Source organism: Ochotona curzoniae, unplaced genomic scaffold, assembly GCF_017591425.1.
Source record: "Ochotona curzoniae isolate NIBS_2020 unplaced genomic scaffold, NIBS_Ocur_1.0 contig_66, whole genome shotgun sequence".
NCBI classification, from domain to species: Eukaryota; Metazoa; Chordata; class Mammalia; order Lagomorpha; family Ochotonidae; genus Ochotona; species Ochotona curzoniae.
In genome coordinates this window covers 4,712,363-4,736,708 of record NW_024466512.1, presented here as the reverse complement: position 1 = coordinate 4,736,708, position 24,346 = coordinate 4,712,363, and the positions used below count along the sequence as shown (strand labels likewise).

The window sequence follows — 24,346 nt, the reverse complement described above, 5'->3', positions numbered from 1 at the left end:
GCTTGGCCCCTTGGCTCTGTCTCCACAGCAGTCAGACCTGACCAGCGTGGGGACTTGTCCTTGGTCTGAGTTCAGCTGTGCTTCCTTCCAGCCATGTGCAAGGTGAAGGGGCTGTAACATAGTTACTTAATAGGAGCCCTTGGTTTTTGACATTATTCATATCATAAATGCAGATTAGCAGACAAGAACATGATACAAAGTGATTTCCCAGGTTCGGGAAAGTGAGTAAAAAGCTTCTATTACTCTGTATGATTTCTTTCTCATTAAAAAGAATGGAGGGATGATACTGAGTGGCAAAGGGATTTAAGAAAACAGAGGTTGCATGTGTCACTAGGGGGCTGGCGCCAGGAATTGAAGGGCTAATCCTCCTCCTACGAGTGGCATCACCCCATAAGGGTTATGGTTTGTGTCCTGGCTGCCCTACTTCCTGTCCAGCTCCTTGCTTGTGGCTTGGGAAGGTGGTGGAGGATGACCCAAGTCCTCGGGACCCTGCACCAGCGTGGGTGATCTGGTGGAGGCTCCTGGCTCCTGGTTTCGGGTCAACTCTGTCCCAACTGTTGTGGTTTTTGGCAGTGAAATGGTGGATGGGAGATCTTTCTGTCTCTCCTTCTCTCTGTACATCTGGCTTTCCAATAAAAATAAATGAATACTTTTTGAAGAATCACTAGATTATTTTGTCTAAGCTATTTTGTGATTAAATAATAAAATCCTCATGATAATGCAGTGTTAGTAAGCCCAGACAGATTCCTAGGAAGTTTAAGCAGTGATTAGATTTTGAATAGGAATTGCTTTTGACTATTTAAAACATTTTGTGTTTTGAATATGGACCTTCAGAATGATATTGAAATGATTATATAATAGTTATTTCTGAGATGTTGTATTGCCAATTTTATGCTCCAGGCTCCCAACTAAACTAGATTTTGAGGATTCAGGAATCAGGATATTAAGAAAGGATCTGGGGGCCCAGCGCAGTGGTGTAGTGGCTAAAGTCCTTGCCTTGAACGCTCCAGGATCCCATATGGGCACCAGTTCTAATCTTGGCGGCTCCACTTCCCATCCAGCTCCCTGCTTGTGGCCTGGGGGAGCCGTTGAGGACGGCCCAAGGCCTTGGGACCCTGCACCCGCGTGGGAGACCCGAAAGAGTCTCCTGGCTCTGGGCTTCAGATCAGCGCACACTGGCCATTGTGCTCACTTGGGGAGTGAATCATTGGATGGGATATCTTCTTCTCTGTCTCTCTGTACATCTGCCTTTCCAATAAAAAAAAATCTTAAAAAAACAACAACAAAATTCAGACATTATAAAGCAAGTGTATGCTGTACCTAGATAGCATAATCTGTGTTGCTTATAATTCAACATTGCTTGTAGGTTTATGGTGGTATTTGGTTTCCTGTCTTGCCTTTGAGACTCTTTAACTGTTAGCAATGGACCTAACTGAAATTAAAATTTGTGGCTTCCTCAGTTTATTTTCCTTTCCTCTTAGAACAGATCTGACTTTATCCTCTGCTCCCCACCGCCACCCTTAGCATTTCAAAATGCAATTTGATTAGATCTTGGGGTAAGGGTTTTCTTTAGATATTCACCTGTAGTGTATTTGTGGAAACCGAAGTAGAAAATTAGGTCCTACCTCTGAAACCTTTGGAAAACTTCGAAGTTGAAGGGTATATTTATTTTTTGCATGTTTTGGAGCAGAATTAGGTAATTATTGTTTAATAACCATCCTAAATAATCATGTCCTGCTTATTTGTAGCTTCCTGCCTGACATAATTCACTTGAAGAAGTGCACAATGTCAGAACGTGGAATCAAGTGGGCTTGTGAATATTGTACGTATGAAAACTGGCCATCTGCGATCAAGTGTACCATGTGTCGTGCCCAAAGACCCAGTGGAACAATTATTACAGAAGATCCCTTTAAAAGTGGTTCCAGTGATGTCGGCAGAGACTGGGATCCTTCCAGCACCGAAGGAGGAAGTAGTCCTTTGATCTGTCCAGACTCCAGTGCACGACCAAGGGTGAAGTCTTCATACAGCATGGAGAACGCGAATAAGTGGTCATGCCACATGTGCACGTACTTGAACTGGCCGAGAGCGATCAGGTGTACGCAGTGCTTGTCACAGCGCAGGACCAGGAGTCCCACAGAATCCCCTCAGTCCTCAGGATCTGGCTCCAGACCGGTTGCTTTTTCTGTTGATCCTTGTGAGGAATACAATGATAGAAATAAATTGAACACAAGAACCCAGCATTGGACTTGTTCTATTTGCACGTATGAAAACTGGGCGAAGGCTAAAAAATGTGTCGTTTGTGATCACCCCAGACCCAATAACATTGAAGCCATAGAGCTGGCAGAGACTGAAGAGGCTTCTTCCATAATAAATGAGCAGGACAGGGCACGGTGGAGGGGGAGCTGCAGTAGTGGCAACAGTCAGAGAAGATCGCCTCCTGCTGCTAAACGGGACTCAGAAGTGAAGATGGATTTTCAGAGGATTGAGTTGGCTGGTGCTGTCGGTAGCCAGGAGGAGCTTGAAGTGGACTTTAAGAAACTAAAGCAGATTAAAAACAGGATGAAAAAGACCGATTGGCTCTTCCTCAATGCTTGTGTGGGTAAGTTTTTGTTGGCCGTGTTTTTTGAATGGACTTAGGAAAGGTATTACAAGTGATGTGAACAGAGATGGAGGTAGTCAGTGCTGTGGAGGTCATTCAGCTGGGAGCTGCGCTCTGGCGTCAAACCTCACAAGCTCGGAGTTGTGCCCTTGTGGTCATTTGCATTGAACTGTCCACATTGAATTGTAACGTCTCTTTCCATCGCTAGGAGGAAAGCCGTTCAAATTGTGTAGTTTAACATACCACTAGTGAAGTCAATAGCTGGAATCTAAAGCTGCTGCTCTAGTGACTGTAACAAGAGGTAGCTGAGGAGCCCCAGCTGCTGTTGGAGTGTCTGTAAACAGTGGGAGCATCTTGGGATGGCAGAAGCTTTAGTCATATGTTAAAAATATCACAAAAATGGGGACTCCACCAAGTTGAACAAACATAATGGTGACCCTGAAAAATATGGGTGTTAATCTAATGTGAATACCGTGTAATAAATATTTGTGAACTTTGTGGAACTGAATGCACATAACCAGCTGACTCCGTAACTCAAGCCGTGGTGTGTGTGCGTTGTTGGTGTTTTCCTGAGGAAGTGTTGCATGATGGTCTGAGTCACCAGAGCTGTTGAGAAAGCCCTGCTCCCTCAGTTCTGCCCTTGGGAGGTAAACATGTGTGAGTTGAATCGTTAGTGGTTTTTTTTTGGGGGGGGTAGATTAGATGTTTGGATTTTATGACTTAATTTATTTGGATGGAATGCTTACTTTGACATTCAATTTGGTAAAGGAGTAAAGTTGGTGTGGACAGCAGTAAAGCCTTTGCTTGCATTTTTTCTCATTACTCATTTATTACCCCCGTGGATGTACTCTCGAGTTTGTTCTATATCCTGCAAGTTCCAAGTGTAGAATTAAGGGCCCAGCGGCATGGCCTAGCAACTAAAGTTCTTGCCTTGAATGTGCCAGGATCCCATATGGGCACTGGTTCTAATCCCGGCAGCTCCACTTGCCATCCAGCTCCCTGCTTGTGGCCTGAGAAAGCAGTCGAGGACTGGCCAGAGCCTTGGAACCCTGCACTTGTGTGGGAGGCCTAGAAGTTGTTCCTGGCTCCTGGCTCCAGATCTGCTTAGCACCAGCCGTTGCGCTCACTTGGGGAGTGAATCATCAGATGGAAGATCTCTCTCTCTCTCCCCTCCTCTCTGTATATCTGACTTTGTAATAAAAATAAGTAAATCTTTAAAAACAAAACAAAAAAAGTGTAGAATTAAGAAACTTGATTTTAGCTTTTACTCTGTCTTGGCAAAGAGAGTATCCCAGCAGATGAGCTTTTTTCTTTTAAGATTTATTTTATTTTTATTGGAAAGGCGGATATACAGAGAGGAGAGACAGAGAGGAAGATCTTCCGTCCGATGATTCACTCCCCAAGTGAGCATAACAACCAATGCTATGCCGATCCGAAGCCAGGAGCCTCCCCCCGGGTCTCCCACGCGGGTGCAGGGTCCCAAAGCTTTGGGCCGTCCTCGACTGCTTTCCCAGGCCACAGGCAGGGAGCTGGATGGGAAGCGGGGCTGCCAGGATAGAACCGGCGCCCATATGGGATCCCGGGCGTGCAAGGCGAGGACCTTAACCACTGCACCACCACACCGGGCCCAGCTGATGAGCTTTTAACCTCAGACGTTGTAGGCACCTAACAGTAGTCAATTTTGTGCTCTGTCTTGAAGTCTAAGGGTGAAAAAAAGATTTATTGGAAAGGCAGATATACAGAGAGAAGGAAAGAGAAAGATCTTCCACCCTCTGGTTCATTCCCCCAGTGGCTACAGTGGCTGCTGGAGCTGAGCCAATCCAAAGCCAGGAGCCAGTAGCTTCTTCCGGGTTTCCCATGCGGATGCAGGGTCCCAAGGCTCTGGGCCGTCCTTGACTGCTTTCCCAAGCCACAGGCAGGGAGCTGGATGGGAGTGGAGCATTTGGGGCAGGAACCTCACCCATATGGGATGCTGGTGCCATGTGGAAAGCAAGGATTTTAGCCACTGAGCTGAAAAAGCCTCCTGTCTCGGAGGTCCTTTTGTGTTCCATTGATTTCCACCCAGTCTAAATGTGGGAGTCACAGGTGGTGTGATTCTCTATTTTTGAACAGGAAATAAGGGCCCAGGTGCAATGGCTCCTTGGCTAAATGCTCACCTTGCAAGTGCCAGGACCCCAAATGGCACCAGTTCATCTTGGCTGTCCATAAATCTGCCTTTCCAATATAAATAGATAAATCTTAAATAACCCAGGAAAAATAAAGGGATTTTTTATTGGTGTTTTGAAATAAAGATCAAATTCATACAGCATAAAGCAGACCAACCATTTAGTGCATGCCCAGTGTTGTGCAGCCACGTGCTCTGGTTAGTTGCAAAGCCTCATCCTCAACAAAGTCCTGTGCCTGTGGACCTATTGCCATCCGTCGTTCCCGACAGCCAGGTTCCTCCCTGTCTTCACCTATTCTGAAGGTTTCATATTAATGGGCTCTCTGTGTCTCATGTGATTGTCTTTTAATTATGTATGCCTTTGGAGCAGATAATTTTTGCAGAGAAGTGTGTGTTCTATATAATTTTACCACAGGACTGCCTTTGAGTACATGCAGATCTGCACATGCAAGTGAGCTGTATCTCCTTTGGAGGTCATAGCATGCTTTAGGGGTCCAGTGCTCATTGTGCCAACTCACTGCATCGTAGGAAAAGAACTGGTTGAAACATTTTCTGTCCTTAAGGCATACAAGTTAAAATAAATCAATGTTTGTCCTTATGAGTCTTTTTTTAAAGATTAGTTTATTTTTATTAGAAAGGTTTGCAGAGAGAAGATGACGCAGAGTTGAAGATCTTCCATCCAGTGGTTCACTCCCCAAGTGGTTGCCACAACTGGAGCGAAGCCCACCTAAATCCAGGTGCTTCTTCCAGGTCTCCCATGCGACGCAGGGTCCCAAGGCTTTGGGCTGTCCTCTGCAGCTTTCCCAGGCCACAGGCAGGGAGCTGGAAAGTGGGTGGAGCAGTCGGGTGTGAACTGGTGCCCGTATGGGATCTCAGCCCATGCAAGGCGAGGACTTTAGTCAGTAGACTGCTGTGCTGGGCCGCCTTCTTCTTCTTTTTCCTTTCCTTTTCCTTTCCAGGCTTATTTTTTTATTTACTTAAAAGCCAGAGTAACACAGGGATCTTCCATCCAGTACTTAGGTGTACTCCCTAAAGAGACTGCAACACCCTTTTCTGTGTGCAGCACCCCCTGCTGGATCTGCCCAAATAAGCATCTTGGAAACCTGTCCCCTCTCTTTCAACCCCTCCCACCCGCTCTCCAAAACACAACACAACAAAACAAAATACCTCACAAGAGTGGGGCCAGGAACTCAGTCAGTCATTTGCTACTTTCCCTGGTATATTAGGGAGCTGGATCAGAAGGGGGGTAATGAGAAATCGGTGCTCGAATATGAGGTGTTGGTCTCCCACCGCAGTGAATTGCTACCTCTTAGCTTTGTCGTTGTTGTTGGTGTGCCTTTGAATAGACATATTGGGCCTCTGTGCATTTTAGTGATTGTGACCTCAACTTGAACAATGAACATGAACCTGTTCCAAGGGAACTGATAACGAATTTGGTCTTGGGTCATTGACAAAAATTTCTTTGTCATTACTTTTTCCATCCCAAATGTCCTGTCCTGGATTCTTGGGCCTAGAGTTGGTTGTATGATAGTTCCTGCTAGTGTGGACTCTTTCCCATTCAGCAAAATTTTTGGCTGTTTGCTGCACACTGTTATTCTGAATTGTTAGATGATTATGGTCTTGCCCTGTGGCACAGCAAGTTAAGCTGCCACACTAGCATTCTAGGAGCAATGGTTTGGTTCCACTGCTTCTGATCCAACTTCCTGCCAGTGTGTCTGGGAAAGCAGTAGAAGATGGCCCAGGTGCTTGGACCCCTGCCACCCACATGGGAATGAACCAAGCTAGACTCCAGTTTGACTAGGCTGGCTCTGACTGTTGTATCCTTTTTAAGATTTATTTATTTGAAAGGTACATTTCTGTTGGTTCAAGCTGCAAATGACCACAGTTGCTAGAGGTGAGCTAATTGGGAGCCAGGAGCCTCCTGTAGGTCTCCCATGTAGGTGTAAGGACCAAAGGACTTCAGCCATCCCCACCTGCTTTTCAAAGCCAGGCACAGAGATGGGGGCAGGGTGCAGGGTAGGGAACGGAAAGGACACGAAGGACATTACCATCTCTGTGCCTGGCATTGTGGGTAGTAGGTTAAACTTCTACCGGAGATGCTGACATTCCTTGTGGGCACTGGTTTGAGTCCCAACTGCTCCACTTCATGTCCAGCTCCCTGTTAATGTGCCTGGAAAAGCAGTGGAAAATGTCCCAAGGCATTGGGCCCCTGTACCTGTTTGGGAGACCTAGGAGAAGCTCCAGGTTCCTGGTTTCAGTCCACTTCAGCTCCATTTCAGGAGTGAATGAGCAGATGGAAGATCTGGCTCTCCTCCTTTCTCTGCAAATGCACCTTTCAAATAAAAATAAATAGATCTCTGGACCCTGTAGTGATTGTTTGAAAGTCAAGCCCCTGAAGACTCCTGAAGACCTTCCCTGGCCTGGAGGTGCACAGTCAGTTCTCTGCTGTCCACTAGCTCCCGCCCTGGCTGTGCTGGCCCCTTTCTTGCTGCAGATGAGCCTCAGGCTTTGTGCTTAATCCGTCTTCTGCCTGCACTGCTCTCTGGATCGCAGAGTTTACTAAGTCACCTCCACCAGTTCTGTATCAGATGTTGCTTTCTCAGTAAGACCCTCCTTGGGTGCTATATCTAGAATTTCATCTCTGTCATGTACTCTCAGCTCCTAGATTTAATTTGTAATACTTGCCACTTTTTAATATAGTTAGTTACATTGTTTGTTATTCATCCTTTTTCCCATCCTGAGTTTAAGTTGAGGGTGGAGGGACAGAAGTTTTATTTGTTTACAACTGTATCCTGGTACTGAGAACTTAAATATTTGTTGGGTGAATCTTTTTGGAACTGAGATTTGGATGAACGGGCTTTGTATCCTGCTTGTCTTCCGAATGTCTGTATTCTTTCCTTTCTTCCTAGCTCTTTACAGACTTCTTGGGGCCCAACACAGCAGAGCTGCCTCTGCTTCTCCCTGGCTCAGCGTGGGGAGACCGAGGCAGTAGTCAGGCGGGCATTACTGGAGAGAGGAGAGAGGCTCAGCTTCTCTGTCATTAGGCAGTCTGAGGAAATGAAAAATCTCAAGTCGATTTTCTGTACATTTCTCCCATCTTCCTGTTTTTGTTGATGACAATATTTGATCTTAAAAATCATTTTGTGTGTTCTTTCTAGGGTTCTGTCAAATAGTTTTTACCTGAAACTGTTTTACTCAGTTGTCATTGGACATACTGTTTCATAGTTGGTATTTTACATTATTTTGTAAATACTGCCTGCATTTTTTCAGTTTCGCTCATATAGTACTTCTGCTAATGAGGTTGGGAAAGAGCTGAGACTGAGCTTTTGAAGATGTGGGCAAAAAGGAATTAAGTGTACATAACAGGTAGACACTGGACTTTATTGATTGATTCTTTTTGGGTCCAGGGCAATGACTCTGTGGCTAAATCTTTGCCTTGCAACTACCAGGATCGCATGTGGTTGCTGGTTTGTGTCCAGGCAGCTTCACTTCCCACCCAGCTCCCTTCTTGTGGCCTGGGAAAGCAGTGGAAGATGGCCCAGAGCCTTGGGACCCTGCACCTGTGTGGGAGACCCAGAATAAGCTCCTGGCTTTGGATTGGCCATTGTAGCCACTTTGGGAATGAACCAGAGGATGGAAGATCTTTCTCTTTGTGTATCCTCTCTTTTCCAATAAAAACAGATCCAACAAACAAATACTCAAAAAGTTGTTATTGGAAAGGCAGATTTACAAAGAGAAGGGAGAGATAGAAAGATCTTCCATCCACTGACTCATTCCCTAAATAAGAGCCAGGAACCTCTTGAGTGTCGCCTGTGGGCGTAGGGTCCCACAGCTTTGGGCTATCCTCCACTGGTTTCCCAGGCCACAAGCAGGGAGCTGGAGCCAAGACACGAACTGGTGCCAATATGGGATGCCAATGCTGCAAGGTGGAAGATTAGCCAGTTGAGCCATTGTGCTGGCCCTTGATTTTTTTTTCAAGATTTATTTTTTTATTATTTATTTGACAGGTGGAGTATAGAGAGAAGGAGAGACAGAAATCTTTCGTCCACTGATTCACTCCCCAAATGGCTGCAGCAACCTGAGCTGGGCCATGCAGAAGCCACAAGCTTCATCCTGGTCTGTCATGTGGGTGTTTGGACCCGAGTGTTGGGCCATCCTTCACTGCTTTCCCACACACATTAGAAGAGATCTGGATTGAAAGTGAAGCGGCTGGGACTTGAGCCTGGACATGAACGAGAGCCCGTATGGGATGCTGGCATTGCAGTCACCAGCCCCCAAATTGGAATTTTCATATTGAAATGTTCACTTGTCCCACAGTAGTGGCACAGCTACCTCTGACTGTAGAGAGGGCTTATGGTAATGTCTGCCTGTAGTCTGGTCCTGGAGGGTGACTTGCAGTGTGCTCTGAATGCTTGAGAATTGAATTATTTTAAAACATAGAAAATACATTGGAATTCTGTTGTCTGCAAAAATATTTATTCTAATACTTTCCTTTTTCTCAAAACTTAATTGCACCAAGGATTGTTGTTTCAGCATTTTTCATATTGATGCTGGTTTTCTTTCTTGTGAGAGCCTGTGTGTGTGTCAGTGAGTTACCCAGTGTAGGGTGCTAGGTGGCATTACAGAACATGACTGCTCTTCAATACGCTATAGTATTTGTCCATTTGGTTTCACAAACACACTATCTTCATTTGAACAAAAATGAGCAGAATAAAGAGTGCTTAAAAGGTTTGTGGAAAATAGAATTAAAAGATTATCGTGGTGCAAAAAATTTTGAAATCTTTGCCTGTGAAGGAGCCTCAGAAGTTCATGGAAAATGTACATTGTGAAAATACTGTGTCTTGATTTCAGAAACTTCTTGCAACAAAGCACATTTTAGTAATGTTTTCCCATGAACTTTTAAAAGTAGTGTTGTATATGTTTAATACATATTTAGAATATTCTTTTTTGAATTTTTTAAAGTTTTATTTATTTTTATTGGAAAGGTGGATATACAGAGAGGAGAGACAGAGAGGAAGATCTTCCATCCCATGATTCACTCCCCAAGTGGCCGCAATGGCCAGAGCTGAGCTGATCTGATGCCAGGAGCCCGGAGCCTCTTTGGGTCTCCCATGCGGGTGCAGGGTCCCAAGGCTCTGGGCCATCCTCCACTGCTTTCCCAGGCCACAAGCAGGGAGCTGGATGGGAAGTGGAACAGTTGGGATACAAACTGGCACCCCTGTGGATTCCTGGGTGTGCAAGGTGAGGACTTCAGCTCTAGGATATTCTTGTAGAATTCATTTTGGTGTCATTGTTAAGAATTGTGTTCTCCCTGGCATTGGGATAGATTCTGATGGAGGAGCCTGGGCAACTCCTCTGGCAGGACACAGACCCGGCAGGTAAGTGCAAGAAACATGATAGGAAACAGCCCAGAACAGGCCATGGAAAGTTACCCACTGGCATACATTTGGCAGGGGTCGGGGGAAGACCAGGCTGAATCTGTCCACGTCATCCACTGGCAAATCCAAGCACCAGAACAGTGTGGGTCGAGCCAGGTTCGGTCGCAACAAAGACTAGTGCACAATATGGAATGCCAAGGTGAGGTTGCCTGTACCGGAAGGGACTGCAGCGCCCAACCAGCAAGCCTGAGAACAAGGAAGGGGGGGAGGGGGCAGAGCCGGCAGGGGAATAAGGGAGGGTTCCTTTGCTGGACAGCTGCTCCCACTGGAGAGCATGGGCTGGGATGGGGGCAGACCAGACTAGGCAGGGCTACAACACCTGTACGCCTCAGGTGGACTAGATCAGGGAAAAGCCAGGCTGGGCTGATTATTCCTAGTGGTGCAAACAAAATTAGAGTGGGTGAGGGTTGTTTGGGCTTGGCCACAGCATCAGCTAGCAGAAGCTGGCCCTGGGGGCTAGTTCTGTCAAGTCAAAGCACAGAACTATCTGGAGAGTGAATAATCTGGAAGTGGGAGGGACCTGGGAGGGAAATAGTGGGCTCCTCTCTCTTGGGTTACCACTTCCACGGGAGGGCATGAAACCAGGACAGCGGCTGGGGTGGAATGGGGTGTGGGACAGACTGGACTACTGCTACACATACTGGCAAACCAGGGTAGGGGTGGGCCTGGTGGGGGTTATTGCCGGTCGCTCCAACTAGGCTGCAGCTCCCACTGGTTTATGCGAGGGCTACGTATGTGCTGGGCAGAACCAGGCTGGACTGCAACACCCATTGGTTCCAGTGGAAGTTGGGAGTGAAAACAGAACCAGCCCAGCAATTGCAACCACCAGCTGATCAGCGCTATGGACTGTGCTGGGCCCTGTACTTGCTAGTACATATGAGAATCTGGTTTGAGAACCCCTCAGACAAAGTTTCTTTGGAGATCTCCCCAATCAAGATGGCAGACTCAGAACCCTAACCAAGAAAAGAGAGAAGACAGAACAGGTCTACCAACCATCTCAGCTGTATGTTGGCAGTGAAATACGGGGCAAACAGAGACTCTGTGATGGACTATGTCAATCAGTGGATTCTTCAAAGACCTCATAGTGCTTGGAGTGGCAAGATTGGCAGCGATTCATAACTGTTGAACTATCAAAACCATTTGAGCAAGAACCTCAGAGCATACCCTACATCCGGGACCTGGGGAGGGTGGGAAATTGGGTGGGCCATCTCCCTTGATAACCCCCTTTAAACATGAAGGAAACAATAGGGAAATAATAGTCTTACCCACTTTCCTATAGCCCTTGAACCTTTTTACCCTAATTAACTATGTAAAGATTGTCAAAAATATAATAAAATAAATATAATAATAATAATAAAAGAATTGTTCTCAAGGAAGTAAATCATGAAGATTGCCTCAGTGTTGTTTTTCCTCCTGAAAATTGAAACTATTCCATATACAATCTGTCATTTTTTTCTTATTTTGGTCTTTGTTTGTACGTACATATCTGATCAGCTTAAAGGGGTGTGTTGTGTGATAATCCAGACAAAATTTTAACTTCGACTAAAGAAGTCATCACAGTAGGTTCCTTTTTGAAAGATGTCCATCCTATGAACTGGTCCAGGAGCTACGTCTGGGTCTTCCATGTGGGGGCAGGGTTCAAGCAGTTGGCATCTTTGCTTTTTCCAGGTACATTAGCAGGGAGTTGGATCCAGAGTGGAGCAGTGAGGACACTGGTAGCCCTCTTAAGGATGCTGGTCTTGCAGGAAGTGGTCTACTGTGTATTGCCACAGCAATGGCCCTCAAATTAGTGATTTTTTCCAGAGATGTTTTACTGGTGACAAACGTCACACAGTGTTAGATATGTGTTTTTTTTTTTTTTTATAAAAAAAAACACTATTAAATTAGAGTGTCTGACTTTGCTTTTTATTTTCTTGTAACTCCATATAGGTTAATCTACACCTCCTAGGGGAGGGGAAGGGAGGAGAGGGGAGCGTGTGTTTGTGAGAGAGAGAGAGAGAGAGAGAGAGTGTTAGAGTGATTTACTTGACTTTATAGTGTATCAGGCAAAATGATGTCTACTTCCACCCCATGTGCACATTTTAGTTGCAGAATCTGCGAGTATACTACGTGATGTGTAGAAAAGGCGCTTCTGCCTGTGTGCTAAATTAAGGGTCTTTGGTGTTATCCAGACCAGGAGTCCTGCTGAGTGGAGGACAGCCCGAGCGCCAGGCTCTCAGGAGGAGCTGGAGTGTCAGAACTGGAGAATGCGGCAGCCTGGAGGATGACCATGTTGGGGTTGCCTCAGGCTCCGCGGGAGCTCAGGCCTGCTGTCGCCTTCGGTCCAGCAGTGCCCATGAAGAACTCCTGACTTCATGGTTGGAATTGTATCAGTTGCTGTATCTGTAGGAAATTAACACAAACAGCCTCCTATTTTCCCCCTTTATAAACTATACAAATGGCATCTTAATTTGACAGTTTCACACATTTTACCTGGGATGGGTATTGTGGTACATTTGTATTCTAGCTGCCTGGCTTCCAGTCCAGCTCCTTCCTGATGTGTCTGGGAGGCAGTGAATGGTGCTCAAAGACTTGAGTGCCACCCTTCCTGCGTCCTGAGTCAGCTCCAGGCTTCTGGCTTCAGCCTGCCTCAATCCTTTTGCAGCCTTCCTCGCTGTGTCCCTGTTTGTGTCATTCTGCTTTAAGTAAATGTAGATCTTAATGTACAAAATATTTCCTGATCATTACTCCCCCACCCCCTGTTATTTTTTTTTTAATATTTTATTTATTTGTGGATCCGACATGATAACCTAGTGACTAATCTTTGCCTTGCATCGCTGGGATCCCATGTGGGTGTCAGTTCATAATCCTGGCTGCTGCACTTCCCTTCCAGTTCCTTATTGGTGGCCTGGGAAAGCAGTGGAGGATAGCCCAAAGCCTTGGGAGCCTGTACCCACATGGGGGAGCTGGAGAACAATCCTGGCTCCTGGCTTCAGCTCAGCTTAGCTCCGGCCATCATGACCACTTGGGGAGTAAACCAGCAGATGGAAGAAGATCTTTTTCTGTGTTTCTTCTGTGTATCTCCCTTTCCAATTAAAAGCAAAAACAAAAAACTTAAACATCCCCCCAACAACAAAAAGATTTTATTTATTTATAAGGCAGAATTACAAAGAAAAAAAAAGGGGAGACACAGGACAGATCCCTGATCCAAAGGGCTGCAGCAGCTGGGGCTGGAGCAGGCCAGAGCTGGAGTTTCCTCTGAATTTCCCACGTGGGTCCAAGGGTCCCACACGTGGGCCTTCCTCCACTGCCACCTTGAGGTGCACTGGCAGGGAGCTGGGTCAGAAGTAGAGCAGCAGGGACCTGAACTGACGTCCATATGGGATGTTAGCTTTCTAGGTGGCAGCTGCGTGTCCTGTGCCACGATGTTGGCCCCACCTTGCCAGTTCCTAGAGGATGTCAGTGGAATTGTTTGACGAGATCATGAAAGAGTTGTGGGAGTTACCAGGTCGCTGTGTTAAATCTTTCTATAGGCAGTGGTGGGAAAGGTGCCTGTGGTTTCTGTCGGTTGTGATTGAGAGGAGTACTGTTATTTGAACTTCTGAAAGCTTGATTCTTATGAACATTATGTTTTCAATCCTGCTGTTTTAAAATTGGCATAATAAACATTCTTATTATTTTAATTTTTTAATTTTTTTTTATTGGAAAGGCGGATATACAGAGAGGGGAGACAGAGAGGAAGATCTTCCGTCCGATGATTCACTCCCCAAGTGAGTGCAACAACCGATGCTATGCCGATAAGAAGCCAGGAGCCTCTTCCTGGTCTCCCACGCGGGTGCAGGGTCCCAAAGCTTTGGGCTGTCCTCGACTGCTTTCCTGGGCCACAGGCAGGGAGCTGGAAGGGAAGCAGGGCTGCCGGGATAGAACCGGCGCCCATATGGGATCCCAGGTGTGCAAGGCGAGGACCTTAACCACTGAGCTACCGCGCCGGGCCCAATTAGCATAATAAACATTCTTAAAGGAGACTCAGGATTGTGTTCTAGCATGATCTGTAGATTTTACAGCATCCCATGGTTACCCATGTTATTTGGACTTGATTTTTTGGGGGAAGGGAATGATGGTCTTTCCGTAGTATTCATTCTTTGCTTTGCTTGTATTGGCTTTTTTTCAGCTTGATCTTTTGTTGTGTCTCTGCAGCCTTGTGTCCAGGTCACGGTACTACCGTCTCTAGAAAAGAAAGCCAGGGAAGCTGTTGATTGTTCTGATAGGTTTCAGTCAATTTTTGAGTGACGTGTTATACACTTCGATTTTCAGTTAATGCCGGATGAGTCTTCCCGTGTCAGATACCTTTCTGATTTGGTGTGTGCCTCTGTCCTTCCTTTATAGGCGGTCTCTGAAGGAAAGCAAGGGCTGGAGAAGAGAGCTGATAGTCGTTGGTATTGATAACTATTCAGGTGCCCTTTTTGAATAAAAAATAGGACTTGAGTTACTGTATTCTATTAAAAACTTTTGATAGGCTAAACTAGATACGGTCTTCTGTAGGGGTCTTTGGCGTTGTATCCAGGAAAGGGAAGTGCGCTGCCTCCTGGCCCAGCAGTGCCTCACGCCTTCGGCTAACTCTGGGATCCTCTGATGTGGGGTGTAAGTGCCATACACGTCCTTGGGGGTCAGCCTCCTGTACCAGATAGTTCATGTTTCAGGTCATGGGGTTATTTCTCTTGCCCTGAAGTAGCATTTTCAGGCAATTGTTGTCTTGTTAAATTTCCTACTGTGATTTTGGAACTTCAGATTTAAATCATACTGTGTGTTATGATTTTTAAAGTAAATTGTGAAAATTTTAAGTAAAATGAAAAATTTGTAGAGAATACACATGCTTTCTCCTCTTTTTCTTTTTGTTAACTTTTTTAAAAAAAGGTTTGTTTTATTTACTTGAAAGCAGAGTTAGAGATTCACTCCCATAATTGCCTACACTGCCAGGATTGACCAGACTAAAGCCAGGAGCTTCTTCTGGGTTTCTCGCATGAATGTACAGGCCCAAGCACTCGGACCACCCTCTGCTGCTTCCCCAGCTGCATTAGTAGGGAGCTGGGCCAGAAGTGGAGCAGCTTGGACTTGAACTGGTACCCTTAAGGGATGCTGGCATTGAAGGTGGTGGATTGACCCACTATGCTAGAATGCCAGCCCTGTGTCCTTTACAGCAGTGCTAACCGGTAGTCTTTTGGGACCAAGTCTGGCTGGCATGGAGCCCTGGTGATGTGACTTGAGTTACTTTTAGTATGTTTTGAGACCTGATTGCTGACCTCCAGGAATGACTGACTGTCCAGGCTTGTGAAGTTGTAATGTGCCTCCTGATGTGGAGAAAGGCAGCAAGCCTGTGGTCCCCGAGTGTGAGGCGGCAGCCTCTGAGTGTGCGTCGTTGGCTTGTAGAGACTTCTCTAAAGTACTGTGTAAAATGAACTTGCTGATTAGGCAATGCAGATGTGCCTTTTAAATAGTAAGTATTGACGGATGTGTTTAGACCCTGTAGAGAATTGTTCAGTCTAAACTATAACTTCAGCTTTCAGTGCTTTATTCAAATAAATCATGCACATGTTTTTTTTTAAAGATTTATTTTTATTATTTTTTCATTGGAAAGGTGGATATACAGAGAGGAAGATCTTCCGTCCGATGATTCACTCCCCAAGTGAGCGCAACAACCGATTCTATGCCGATCTGAAGCCAGGAGCCTCTTCCGAGTCTCCCACGCGGGTGCAGGTTCCCAAAGCTTTGGGCCGTCCTGGACTGCTTTCCCGGGCCACAGGCAGGGAGCTGGATGGGAAGCAGGGCTGCTGGGATAGAACCAGTGCCCATATGGGATCCTGGGCGTGCAAGGCGAGGACCTTAACCACTTGCGCCACCGTGCCGGGCCCCACATGTTTTTTTAAAAATCAAAAAAGCAGCAGAGTGGCCGCGGTGTAGCAGTTTCATCTTCAGCTCCAGTCCTGCTGGGAAGGGACGGTCACTTGTTCCTCATCAGTCTTTTATTCTGAGATCTTTCAGCCTGTATGGAAGGGACAGAATAGTGGTAAAGCACACGTCCTCTGTCCTGTGGTGCTGGGATGCCATATGATGCCGATTTGTGTCCTTGATGCTCCACTTTTGATCCAGCTTTCTGTTTATGGCTTGGGAAAGTAGTGGAGGATGGACCCATGTTGGGTGCTGGGAAGAAGCTCCTGGCTCCCAGCTTTGCATCAGCTGAGCTCTGCTCACTGCCTCCATAAGGGGAGTGAGCCATTGGGTAGAGGACTTCTCCTTCTGTCTGTCGTCTCTGCAAGAATCTGATTTCAACTAAAAATAAATAAATCTTTTTAAAAAACCTGTATGAAAATTATAGGATTTTTTAGTTAGTGCTTTGCCACTTTTGATGTCTTTCTGTGTATGTTTTTCCTGATTTCTGTGAGAGTTGGTTGCAGATATCATGATTTTTTATAAAATTTATTTGAGGACCTGACTCAGTAGCCTAGCAGCCGAAGTCCTTGCCTTGAATATGCCAGGATCCTATATGGGTGACGGTTCTAATCCTGGCAGCCCCGCTTCCCATCCAGCTCCCTGTTTGTGGCCTGGGAAAGCAGTGGAAGATGGCCTAAAGCCTTGGGACCCTGCCACCTGTGTGGGAGACCTGGAGGAAGTTCCTGGCTCCTGGCTTTGGATCGGTGGTGCACCTCTGGCCGTAGTGGCCACTTGGGGAGTGAATGATCGGATGGAAGATCTTCCTCTCTGCCTCTCCTCCTCTCTCTATGTGTCTGACTTTGCAATAGAAATAAATAAATCTTTTAAAAATTGTATTTGATTTTAACGGCAGAGTTGCAAAAGGGAGAGAGGCCGAGATAGAGGTTGATGTGTCTTCCTTTCTGGCCCTGGTTCATCCCGCGTGTGGTCACGGCTTTTGGGCCTCCCACATAGGGACAGGGGACAATAAGCACTTGGGTCACCTTCGTTGCTTTCCTGGATCTGAAGTGGTACAGCCAGGACTTGAACTGATGCCTGTATGGGATGCCAGTGTTGCTAAGCTGCAGTGCTGGTCTCTGTGATGACAGTTTGCCCCTGAATACTTTAGCCTCGATTTCCTAAGAACAAGGCCGTTTTCCTGTGTAACTGCACAATGTAATTATCCAGGCGGTTACCTCTCAGAGACTGCTTGCCGTATCACCACGCGTCTTAACCATTGCTGCCTGCGGGCTCTGTCCCAAGGATTATCCGTTACATTGTTCCGTTGCTTTGTCTGTAGTGACTACTAATGTACAACAGGGCTTTTTCTTCCTTTTTATAACATTAATAATTTTGAGGAATCCAGTTTTGAAGAATAATTCCCACTTGGAATTTGTAGTTTTTCTTATAATGCAAGTCTAAGCTGTTTTTTTTTTAAAGGGAATATTATAAAAGTGTTTTTTTGGGGGGGAGGTGAGGTAGCACCTGAGATATTTCTAAATAATGTCCCATGTATTTTTTGAACAATTTTAAATTTTATTTTATTTTGAAAGTGTGTCTAGAGAGAGTGAGTGACAGAGGGAAAAAAAATATTCTCTGTTGATTCATTCCCTCCCAAACGCCCATAACAGCTCAAACCAGATCAGCCGCCACCTCCACGAGGGGGAGCCCCAGTCTGCTTAGGGCTCCCATGTGTCCGGGACCAAGGCCTGGAGCCTTGCTGGCCTCTAGGCTGTGCAGGCTCGCAGGACGCTGAGGTTCCACGTGAATGTGGGACCTGAACCCCGGTTCGCAGAAACAGGCTGTGTGTTCATGTAGTGTTGGTTTCCCCAGACGCCCACTTCTACACTGCAGTTGTGATAAAAGATAATAAAAACTTCTCTGAGGTTTGTTTGCGCTGTCTGAATCATTTCTAAGATTGAGCCTATGTTTATGCCTACCTGAAAGCACACTTTCGAACTACTGAGGTAATTTTATTTTATAAAGCAGCTGGTGTTTGAGTTTTGAAAGAGCTTGCTATGACTATCTAAGCCAGATCTGTGATTAAGTTACAGCTAGATATTAGCGTACAAAGTGGAAGTCATGCCAGTGTTCAGTTTTTTTAACATGCAGAAGCACTTGAGTGAATAAAGGAGAGCCACCCGCACACTGCAGGCAGCCACATCTGCATCTTTCTGCTGACCATGGGTAAAGGACATGACCACTTAAAACTAACTTTTCTCTTTAAGGGTTCCTGAAATTGTGCCAGCTGACTCCAGGTCCACCCTGACCCCACAGCATAAAGCATGCTGTGCTATCACAGCTACCATAGAACTCCAGGGTAGTGTTGAGCTGGCCCATGTGGGCTCAGGTAAGTCCTGGCTTTTTTTTTTACCATTTGGCATTCTTTTCAAAGTTAGTTACCATTACGATTTTATGTCATAAAGGAAAAATAAGGCAAAACTTTGAAAACTGTGCCATATATGGGGGAAAAATAAGTCTGTTTTCTAAACATTTATGAGCCAGCTCCATATTCTATCCAACGGAGTTCCATAGTAGCTGTGAAGTCCCCAGTGACTTACTGACTTGCGGCTTCAGGATGTTTAACCCTGAGCCCTGGCCCAGCCTAGAGCACACTGTGCTGCCGCTGCTGCTGCTGTTCACTTCAGAGTGAAGGATAAATGCGTGGCTTTCACGTGCTTCTCGATCTGCATGTTGAGCTAACTGTTCCATTCAGTTTTGCGTATTTGATTATACTATGGGTTAGATTGATGTTCATCTTCCTTGAGTGCCTTCAGCTGTTAACTTGATAGCGTGAAGGAAGAAGGGGCGTAATGTGTAATACATGTTTATTAAACTTTCATAAAAGGATTAAGAAGATGATGATGCTCCATTTACTCCTGAGACATCTGGGAGTCAGCAGTTCTAGGTTGTTCTTCTGGAACTTGACCATCTGCTTTCTGACCACTGTTCCATGAAGTGAGATTTTTGTACTCACATTCACTTGCTATCCTTGCCTCCCTTGTTCTTTCCTTCTATTGCTTGATATTGAAGGTACTCAGAATGTATGTGTCTGTGAGTCTCCCCCACCCCACACACTCCTTGGTGTTTTCCAGTCCCACCCAGGTAGGAAACATCAGGTGATAAAAATTTTAAATTCTGTGTCAGTAAGTGTGTAGCATATGCTGAGCAGCCTGCTGTTTGCACATCATTAGCAGTGCTCCCTGAGCACGGGGTAACGAGGATGCACCAGAGAGCTGGCAGCTTCAGGACAGCCACAGGAAACTTCATTTGTAAAAGGTGACTAGACCCAGCTATCCCGCTCCTAGGAATATACCCAATAGAAGTGAAGTCTGCATATGAGAAGGGGATCTGTGATCCTATATTTGCAGCAGCGCAATCCACAATAGCAAAGACATGGAAACAATCCAAATGTGTGTCCAAAGAAGAGTGGTTAAAGAAACTGTGGTACATCTCCTCCATGGAATAGTATTCAGCTATTAAGAAGAATGAAATTATACTATTTACAACTAGGTGGTCCCAACTAGAGACCATTATGCTCAGTGAGATGAGTCAATCACAAAAGAACAAAAACCATTTGTTCTCTTTTAAATAAGGAAACCAGCATGTAAAGTGTACCCATGTTGTCAATGTGGAAGAAACTCCTGGCTCCTGGCTTTGGATCGGCTTGGCTCGGCTCAGCTCCAGCTGTTGCAGCCACTTGGGGAGTGAAGTAGCTGACAGAAGATCTTTCTGTCTCTCCTCTCTTTAAATCTGCCTTTCCAATGAAAATAAATTTAAAAAATAAAAAATACACTGAATGTCTTTAGCTGGTATAAAAATCTTTTACCTAACAGTAATTTTTCTGACTTAGAAACACTTAGAATTACTTAGAAACACTTAAAATGATCTTTTTAAGTTTTTATTTTTATTACAAAATCAAATATACACAGAGGAGGAGAGACAGAGAGGAAGATCTTCTATCCGATCATTCACTCCCTGAGTGAGCGCAATGGTTAGAGCTGCACCAATCCGAAGCCAGGAGCCAGGAACTTCTTCTAGGTCTCCCACACAAGTGCAGGGTCCCAAGGCTTTGGGCTGTCCTCGATTGCTTTCCCAGGCCACAAGCAGGGAGCTGGATGGGAAGTGGAGCTGTCGGGATTAGAACCAGCGCCCATATGGGATCCTGGCGCATTCAAGGCGAGGACTTTAGCTGCTAGGCCACGCCGTTGTGCCTGGCCCAGGAACACTTAAAATTATTTGATTTTATTTTCTTTCTTTTTTTTTTTTTTTAAAGATTTATTTTTATTATTTTTTCATTGGAAAGGCGGATATACAGAGAGGAGAGACAGAGAGGAAGATCTTCCGTCCGATGATTCACTCCCCAAGTGAGCGCAACGGCCGATGCTATGCCGATCTGAAGCCAGGAGCCTCCCCCGGGTCTCCCACGCGGGTACAGGATCCCAAAGCTTTGGGCTGTCCTCGACTGCTTTCCCGGGCCACAGGCAGGGAGCTGGATGGGAAGTGGAGCTGTCGGGATTAGAACCAGCGCCCATATGGGATCCTGGCACATTCAAGGCGAGGACTTTAGCTGCTAGGCCACGCCGCCGTGCCTGGCCCAGGAACACTTAAAATTATTTGATTTTATTTTCAAAAGAGCACTGTGGTCAGTTGGAAGTCAGGAGTGTTTATGGTTCAGGTTGTAACTACTGCTTAGAAAATAGAAGTACTGATTTCTGACATAACTTAGGAACACTTAAAATGATCTTTTTAAGGTTTTATTTTTTATTTTTATTGCAAAATCAAATATACAGAGAGGAGGAGAGACAGAGATTTCTACTGATTTCCATTTTCTAAGCAATAGTTACAACATAACCATAAATACTCCTGACTGTTGTTTTTAGTTTCATGGTTAAGATGTCTGGGAGGGAGCGCCTGGGTTTGTGTCAGGCTCCTGCTGCTGCTTGAGCTTTCTGCCCCTGCTGGCCTTCAGAGGGGGAGGCTCAGGGAGGGGAGACTTGGACTGGGTCCCTGGATCTGGCCTGCTGCGTACCTCGCTGTTTCACACCGTTGATATGAACCAGGATGTGAGAGCTCTCCCTGTGCCTTTACGCCCAGAAATAGTTACACAGATCTGTTCAGTCTATGGAAATGGAAGGTTTTTGTTTTTGCTTCATGATGGTTCAACGTTGTGTTGAACATTAACGTTTCCTGATGGATGTTGGGAAGACTTGGCTATGATACATTATCACCTGATTTTATGTACAGGAAAAATGGTTCTAGTCCCTAGCCAGTTGTTACAAGGCTGCAGAAAATAAAAAGCTCGGTATTTATTTTTTATTATTTTTTTAAAGATTTATTTTATTTTTATTACAAAATCAGATATACAGAGAGGAAGATCTTCCGTCCGATGATTCACTCTCTGAGTGCAGTGGCTGGTGCTATGCCGATCCAAAGCCAGGATCCAGGAGCCAGGAACAACCTCCAGGTCTCCCACACTGGTGCAGGGTCCCAAGGCTTTGGGCCGTCCTCGACTGCCTTCCCGGGCCACAAGCAGGGAGCTGGATGGCAAGTGGGGCTGCCGGGATTAGAACCGTTGCCCATATGGGATCCCGGCGCATTCAAGGCCAGGTCTTTAGCTGCTAGGCTACTGCACCGGGCACAAGTTCCCTCTGTTTTTAATAGTCAGAAAGTGTACCCTGGTGCGTGTTGCTTGCTCATGCTCTATAGCTCTTCCATCCAGTGAACTTACTGGCAGTTTTCTAGATTTCACCAAAGGCTGAAGCCAGCACTGCTGATTAGCTAAGTACCCAAGTAGGCAATTTAGTTCTGGACAGAAATCTTGGGATTTTGGGAGCAGTAAACTAATTTTCTTAGATTTTGGGGCGGTTGAGTGGTATGTCGAGCTTCAGCGAACCTGAGGAAATACGGGTTCGCAGCGAGTGCTTTGGAGGAAAGCAGAGCTGAACGCCTCCTGTCTTGGCGCTCGTTGCAGGGGTCGTGGAAGGCGATTTAGCTGCCATAGAAGCATACAAGTCGTCGGGAGGCGATATTGCACGCCAGCTCACTGCGGATGAAGTGCGCTTGCTCAACCGTCCTTCTGCCTTTGACGTGGGCTACACCCTGGTCCACCTGGCCATACGCTTCCAGAGGCAGGACATGCTGGCCCTGCTGCTCACAGAGGTGAGTGCGATGTTTTGAATCGGTGTTTTTTTCTTATGTTGAGAAAAAATGTTCTTTAGTTGTCATTTTAATGTGATAAATAAGCTATTTGATTTTCACCACATAGTTTTTAAATGTTTTTGATTTTTAAAAGAAATTTATTTTTGATATTTACATAGTTGAGTAGGAATGTTTTTGATTCTTACAACTCCTTTTGAGCCCATTGTTCTTAAGGATATTTTCAAACAAAATAGTTTGTTACATATTTGAGTCATCATATTAGAAAAAAGAAATCGGGGTGTCTGAGTCATTAAAGTAAGCAATGCTTTGTTTCTACATTCTGGAGAAAATATTAAATACATATTAATTCAGAGTTAAAAAATGTCTATTAATGTATCTGGATGTTTCACTTATATTTCACAGGCTACTTCCTCAATTTTTTAGTGTGTTATGCTCTTAGAAATGCTGTAGGAATTTCTTTACTTTTCTATAGACACGCTCTAATTAAAAACATACTAGTTTCCACCTTAAAAACAAACAAACAAACAAACAAAAAGAAATGCCTTGTTAGTGCTGCTGCTTGCCAGGGACTGTGCTGGGAGGAGTGGCTGGGAAGATGCTGGCTCTTCACTCTGTGGGTGTCAGGTGGATGGCTCTGCTGAACGTGTGGTGATGGAGAGCTCGGGCAGTGCAGGCATTGAGGAAACACAGGTTTGAAAACGGTGTTTTCTGTTATGTCGAGTAGGCAGTACTTCCGTTGTGATCTGAAAAAAAAAGGGTTAACCACGTGAAGTTGAGGCGGAGAGCGGCACTGAGGCAAGCACTCATGCAGGGTCAGTGTAGCGTCTGTGGTGGTGTGAAGGGACTGGCTCAGTGTGGTCGAGCTGGTGACTGTAAAGTGATAGAAGGGAGAAGAGACCAATAGGGTCAGATTCTGAAGGATCTCGTATGTCAAGGAATTGAGAGATTGATCCAGGGCATTGGCCCATGTCAGGTGCCAGGAGGAGAATGATGGGCAGATTTTGTCTGGCTGTGGCACATGGCAATGGCCACTCCTGGTCCCAAGGGTCCTGAAATGCTGCTGGCAAGAACTCAGCCAAGAGGATAGTTGCTGGCCATGGTATGACAGGAAAGGGCTGATCGGGCTGGGAGACTTGCGGGGATGCAGTCTGTCCTAAAAAGTGGGTAGATTGGATATGGAGAAGAACAGTAATAAGGAGTCAAGTTAATTCTGGGTGTTTGGCCTTAGATAACTAGCAGTTTGCATATGTTAGAGGTTGCAGATAATTCATTCACGCAACTGAATTAACATCCAGGTCTTTTTTGCTTTTTGATGGTTAGAGGAGGAATGGATTAAATATGCAGAGAGGCAGATCCATTACATTGAAGTTTTGTATTTAGGATATATACATATAGTGCAGTGTGTAGGGGCTTAAGAATGTTGGATGAAAATGTGATTGAGATGGATAGCGATTGTGTTCACTTTAAGTTTCCAGTGAAATGGGGGGTCGGGATGAGGAGTGACCTGATAGGCTAGGGGAACATTGTGATGGAAAAAAGGTCAGGTTCACTGAACATTGGGCAGGAGGGGCACTACTGGAAAAAGGAGCAGAAATTTTGGAACATGAGCTAGAGCATTTCGGAGGAATTCCTGTAGTGTGTAAGGTCTGGCTGCAAATGTGTGGTGATGTCCAGTCATGCTGTGACGGGCTTTCTGCCTGCAGTGTGATGCTGTAATAGGTGATGTCCTTGTGTTAAATTTTGCCTTCGGGTCTGTTCCAATATCTTAGGATTGCAGGACACAAGACTGCCCTTTTGGTGAACATCTTAGGAGGAGGAGATGTGGGAGATTACCCCTGGGTCTCTGCCTGTTAGCTGGTTGGTGTGGCTCACAGCTCACCTGCCCATGACCCAAGACACTGCTTCCCTGACGTGACTGGAGGATCTAGGGGAGTAGTGTGCCTTCTAGCCAGTTACAGTGTCATTTCTGGGTGGGTGGACTGTTGAGAGACACCCTCCAGCCCTCACCTTCTCTAGCCTTTATAAGCTTGTAATCTG

At 45.6% G+C, this 24,346-nt stretch overlaps 1 protein-coding gene across 3 annotated transcripts in view; it reads left to right on the top strand.

Annotated features, from left to right (window-relative positions):
* ZRANB1 (zinc finger RANBP2-type containing 1) overlaps positions 1–24,346 on the top strand; it is a 53,690-nt gene that overhangs the window by 14,848 nt on the left and 14,496 nt on the right. The window contains exons 2-3 of one of the 3 annotated variants that reach the window (XM_040991955.1): positions 1,749–2,599; positions 22,122–22,309. In XM_040991955.1, the coding sequence (XP_040847889.1) occupies positions 1,786–2,599; positions 22,122–22,309 (1,002 nt within the window). In that variant the 5' untranslated portion in view covers positions 1,749–1,785. Of the gene's footprint in view, positions 1–1,264; positions 2,600–22,121; positions 22,310–24,346 lie in introns of those variants that run through there. The other 2 variants (XM_040991956.1, XM_040991954.1) reach the window with 2 other exon arrangements.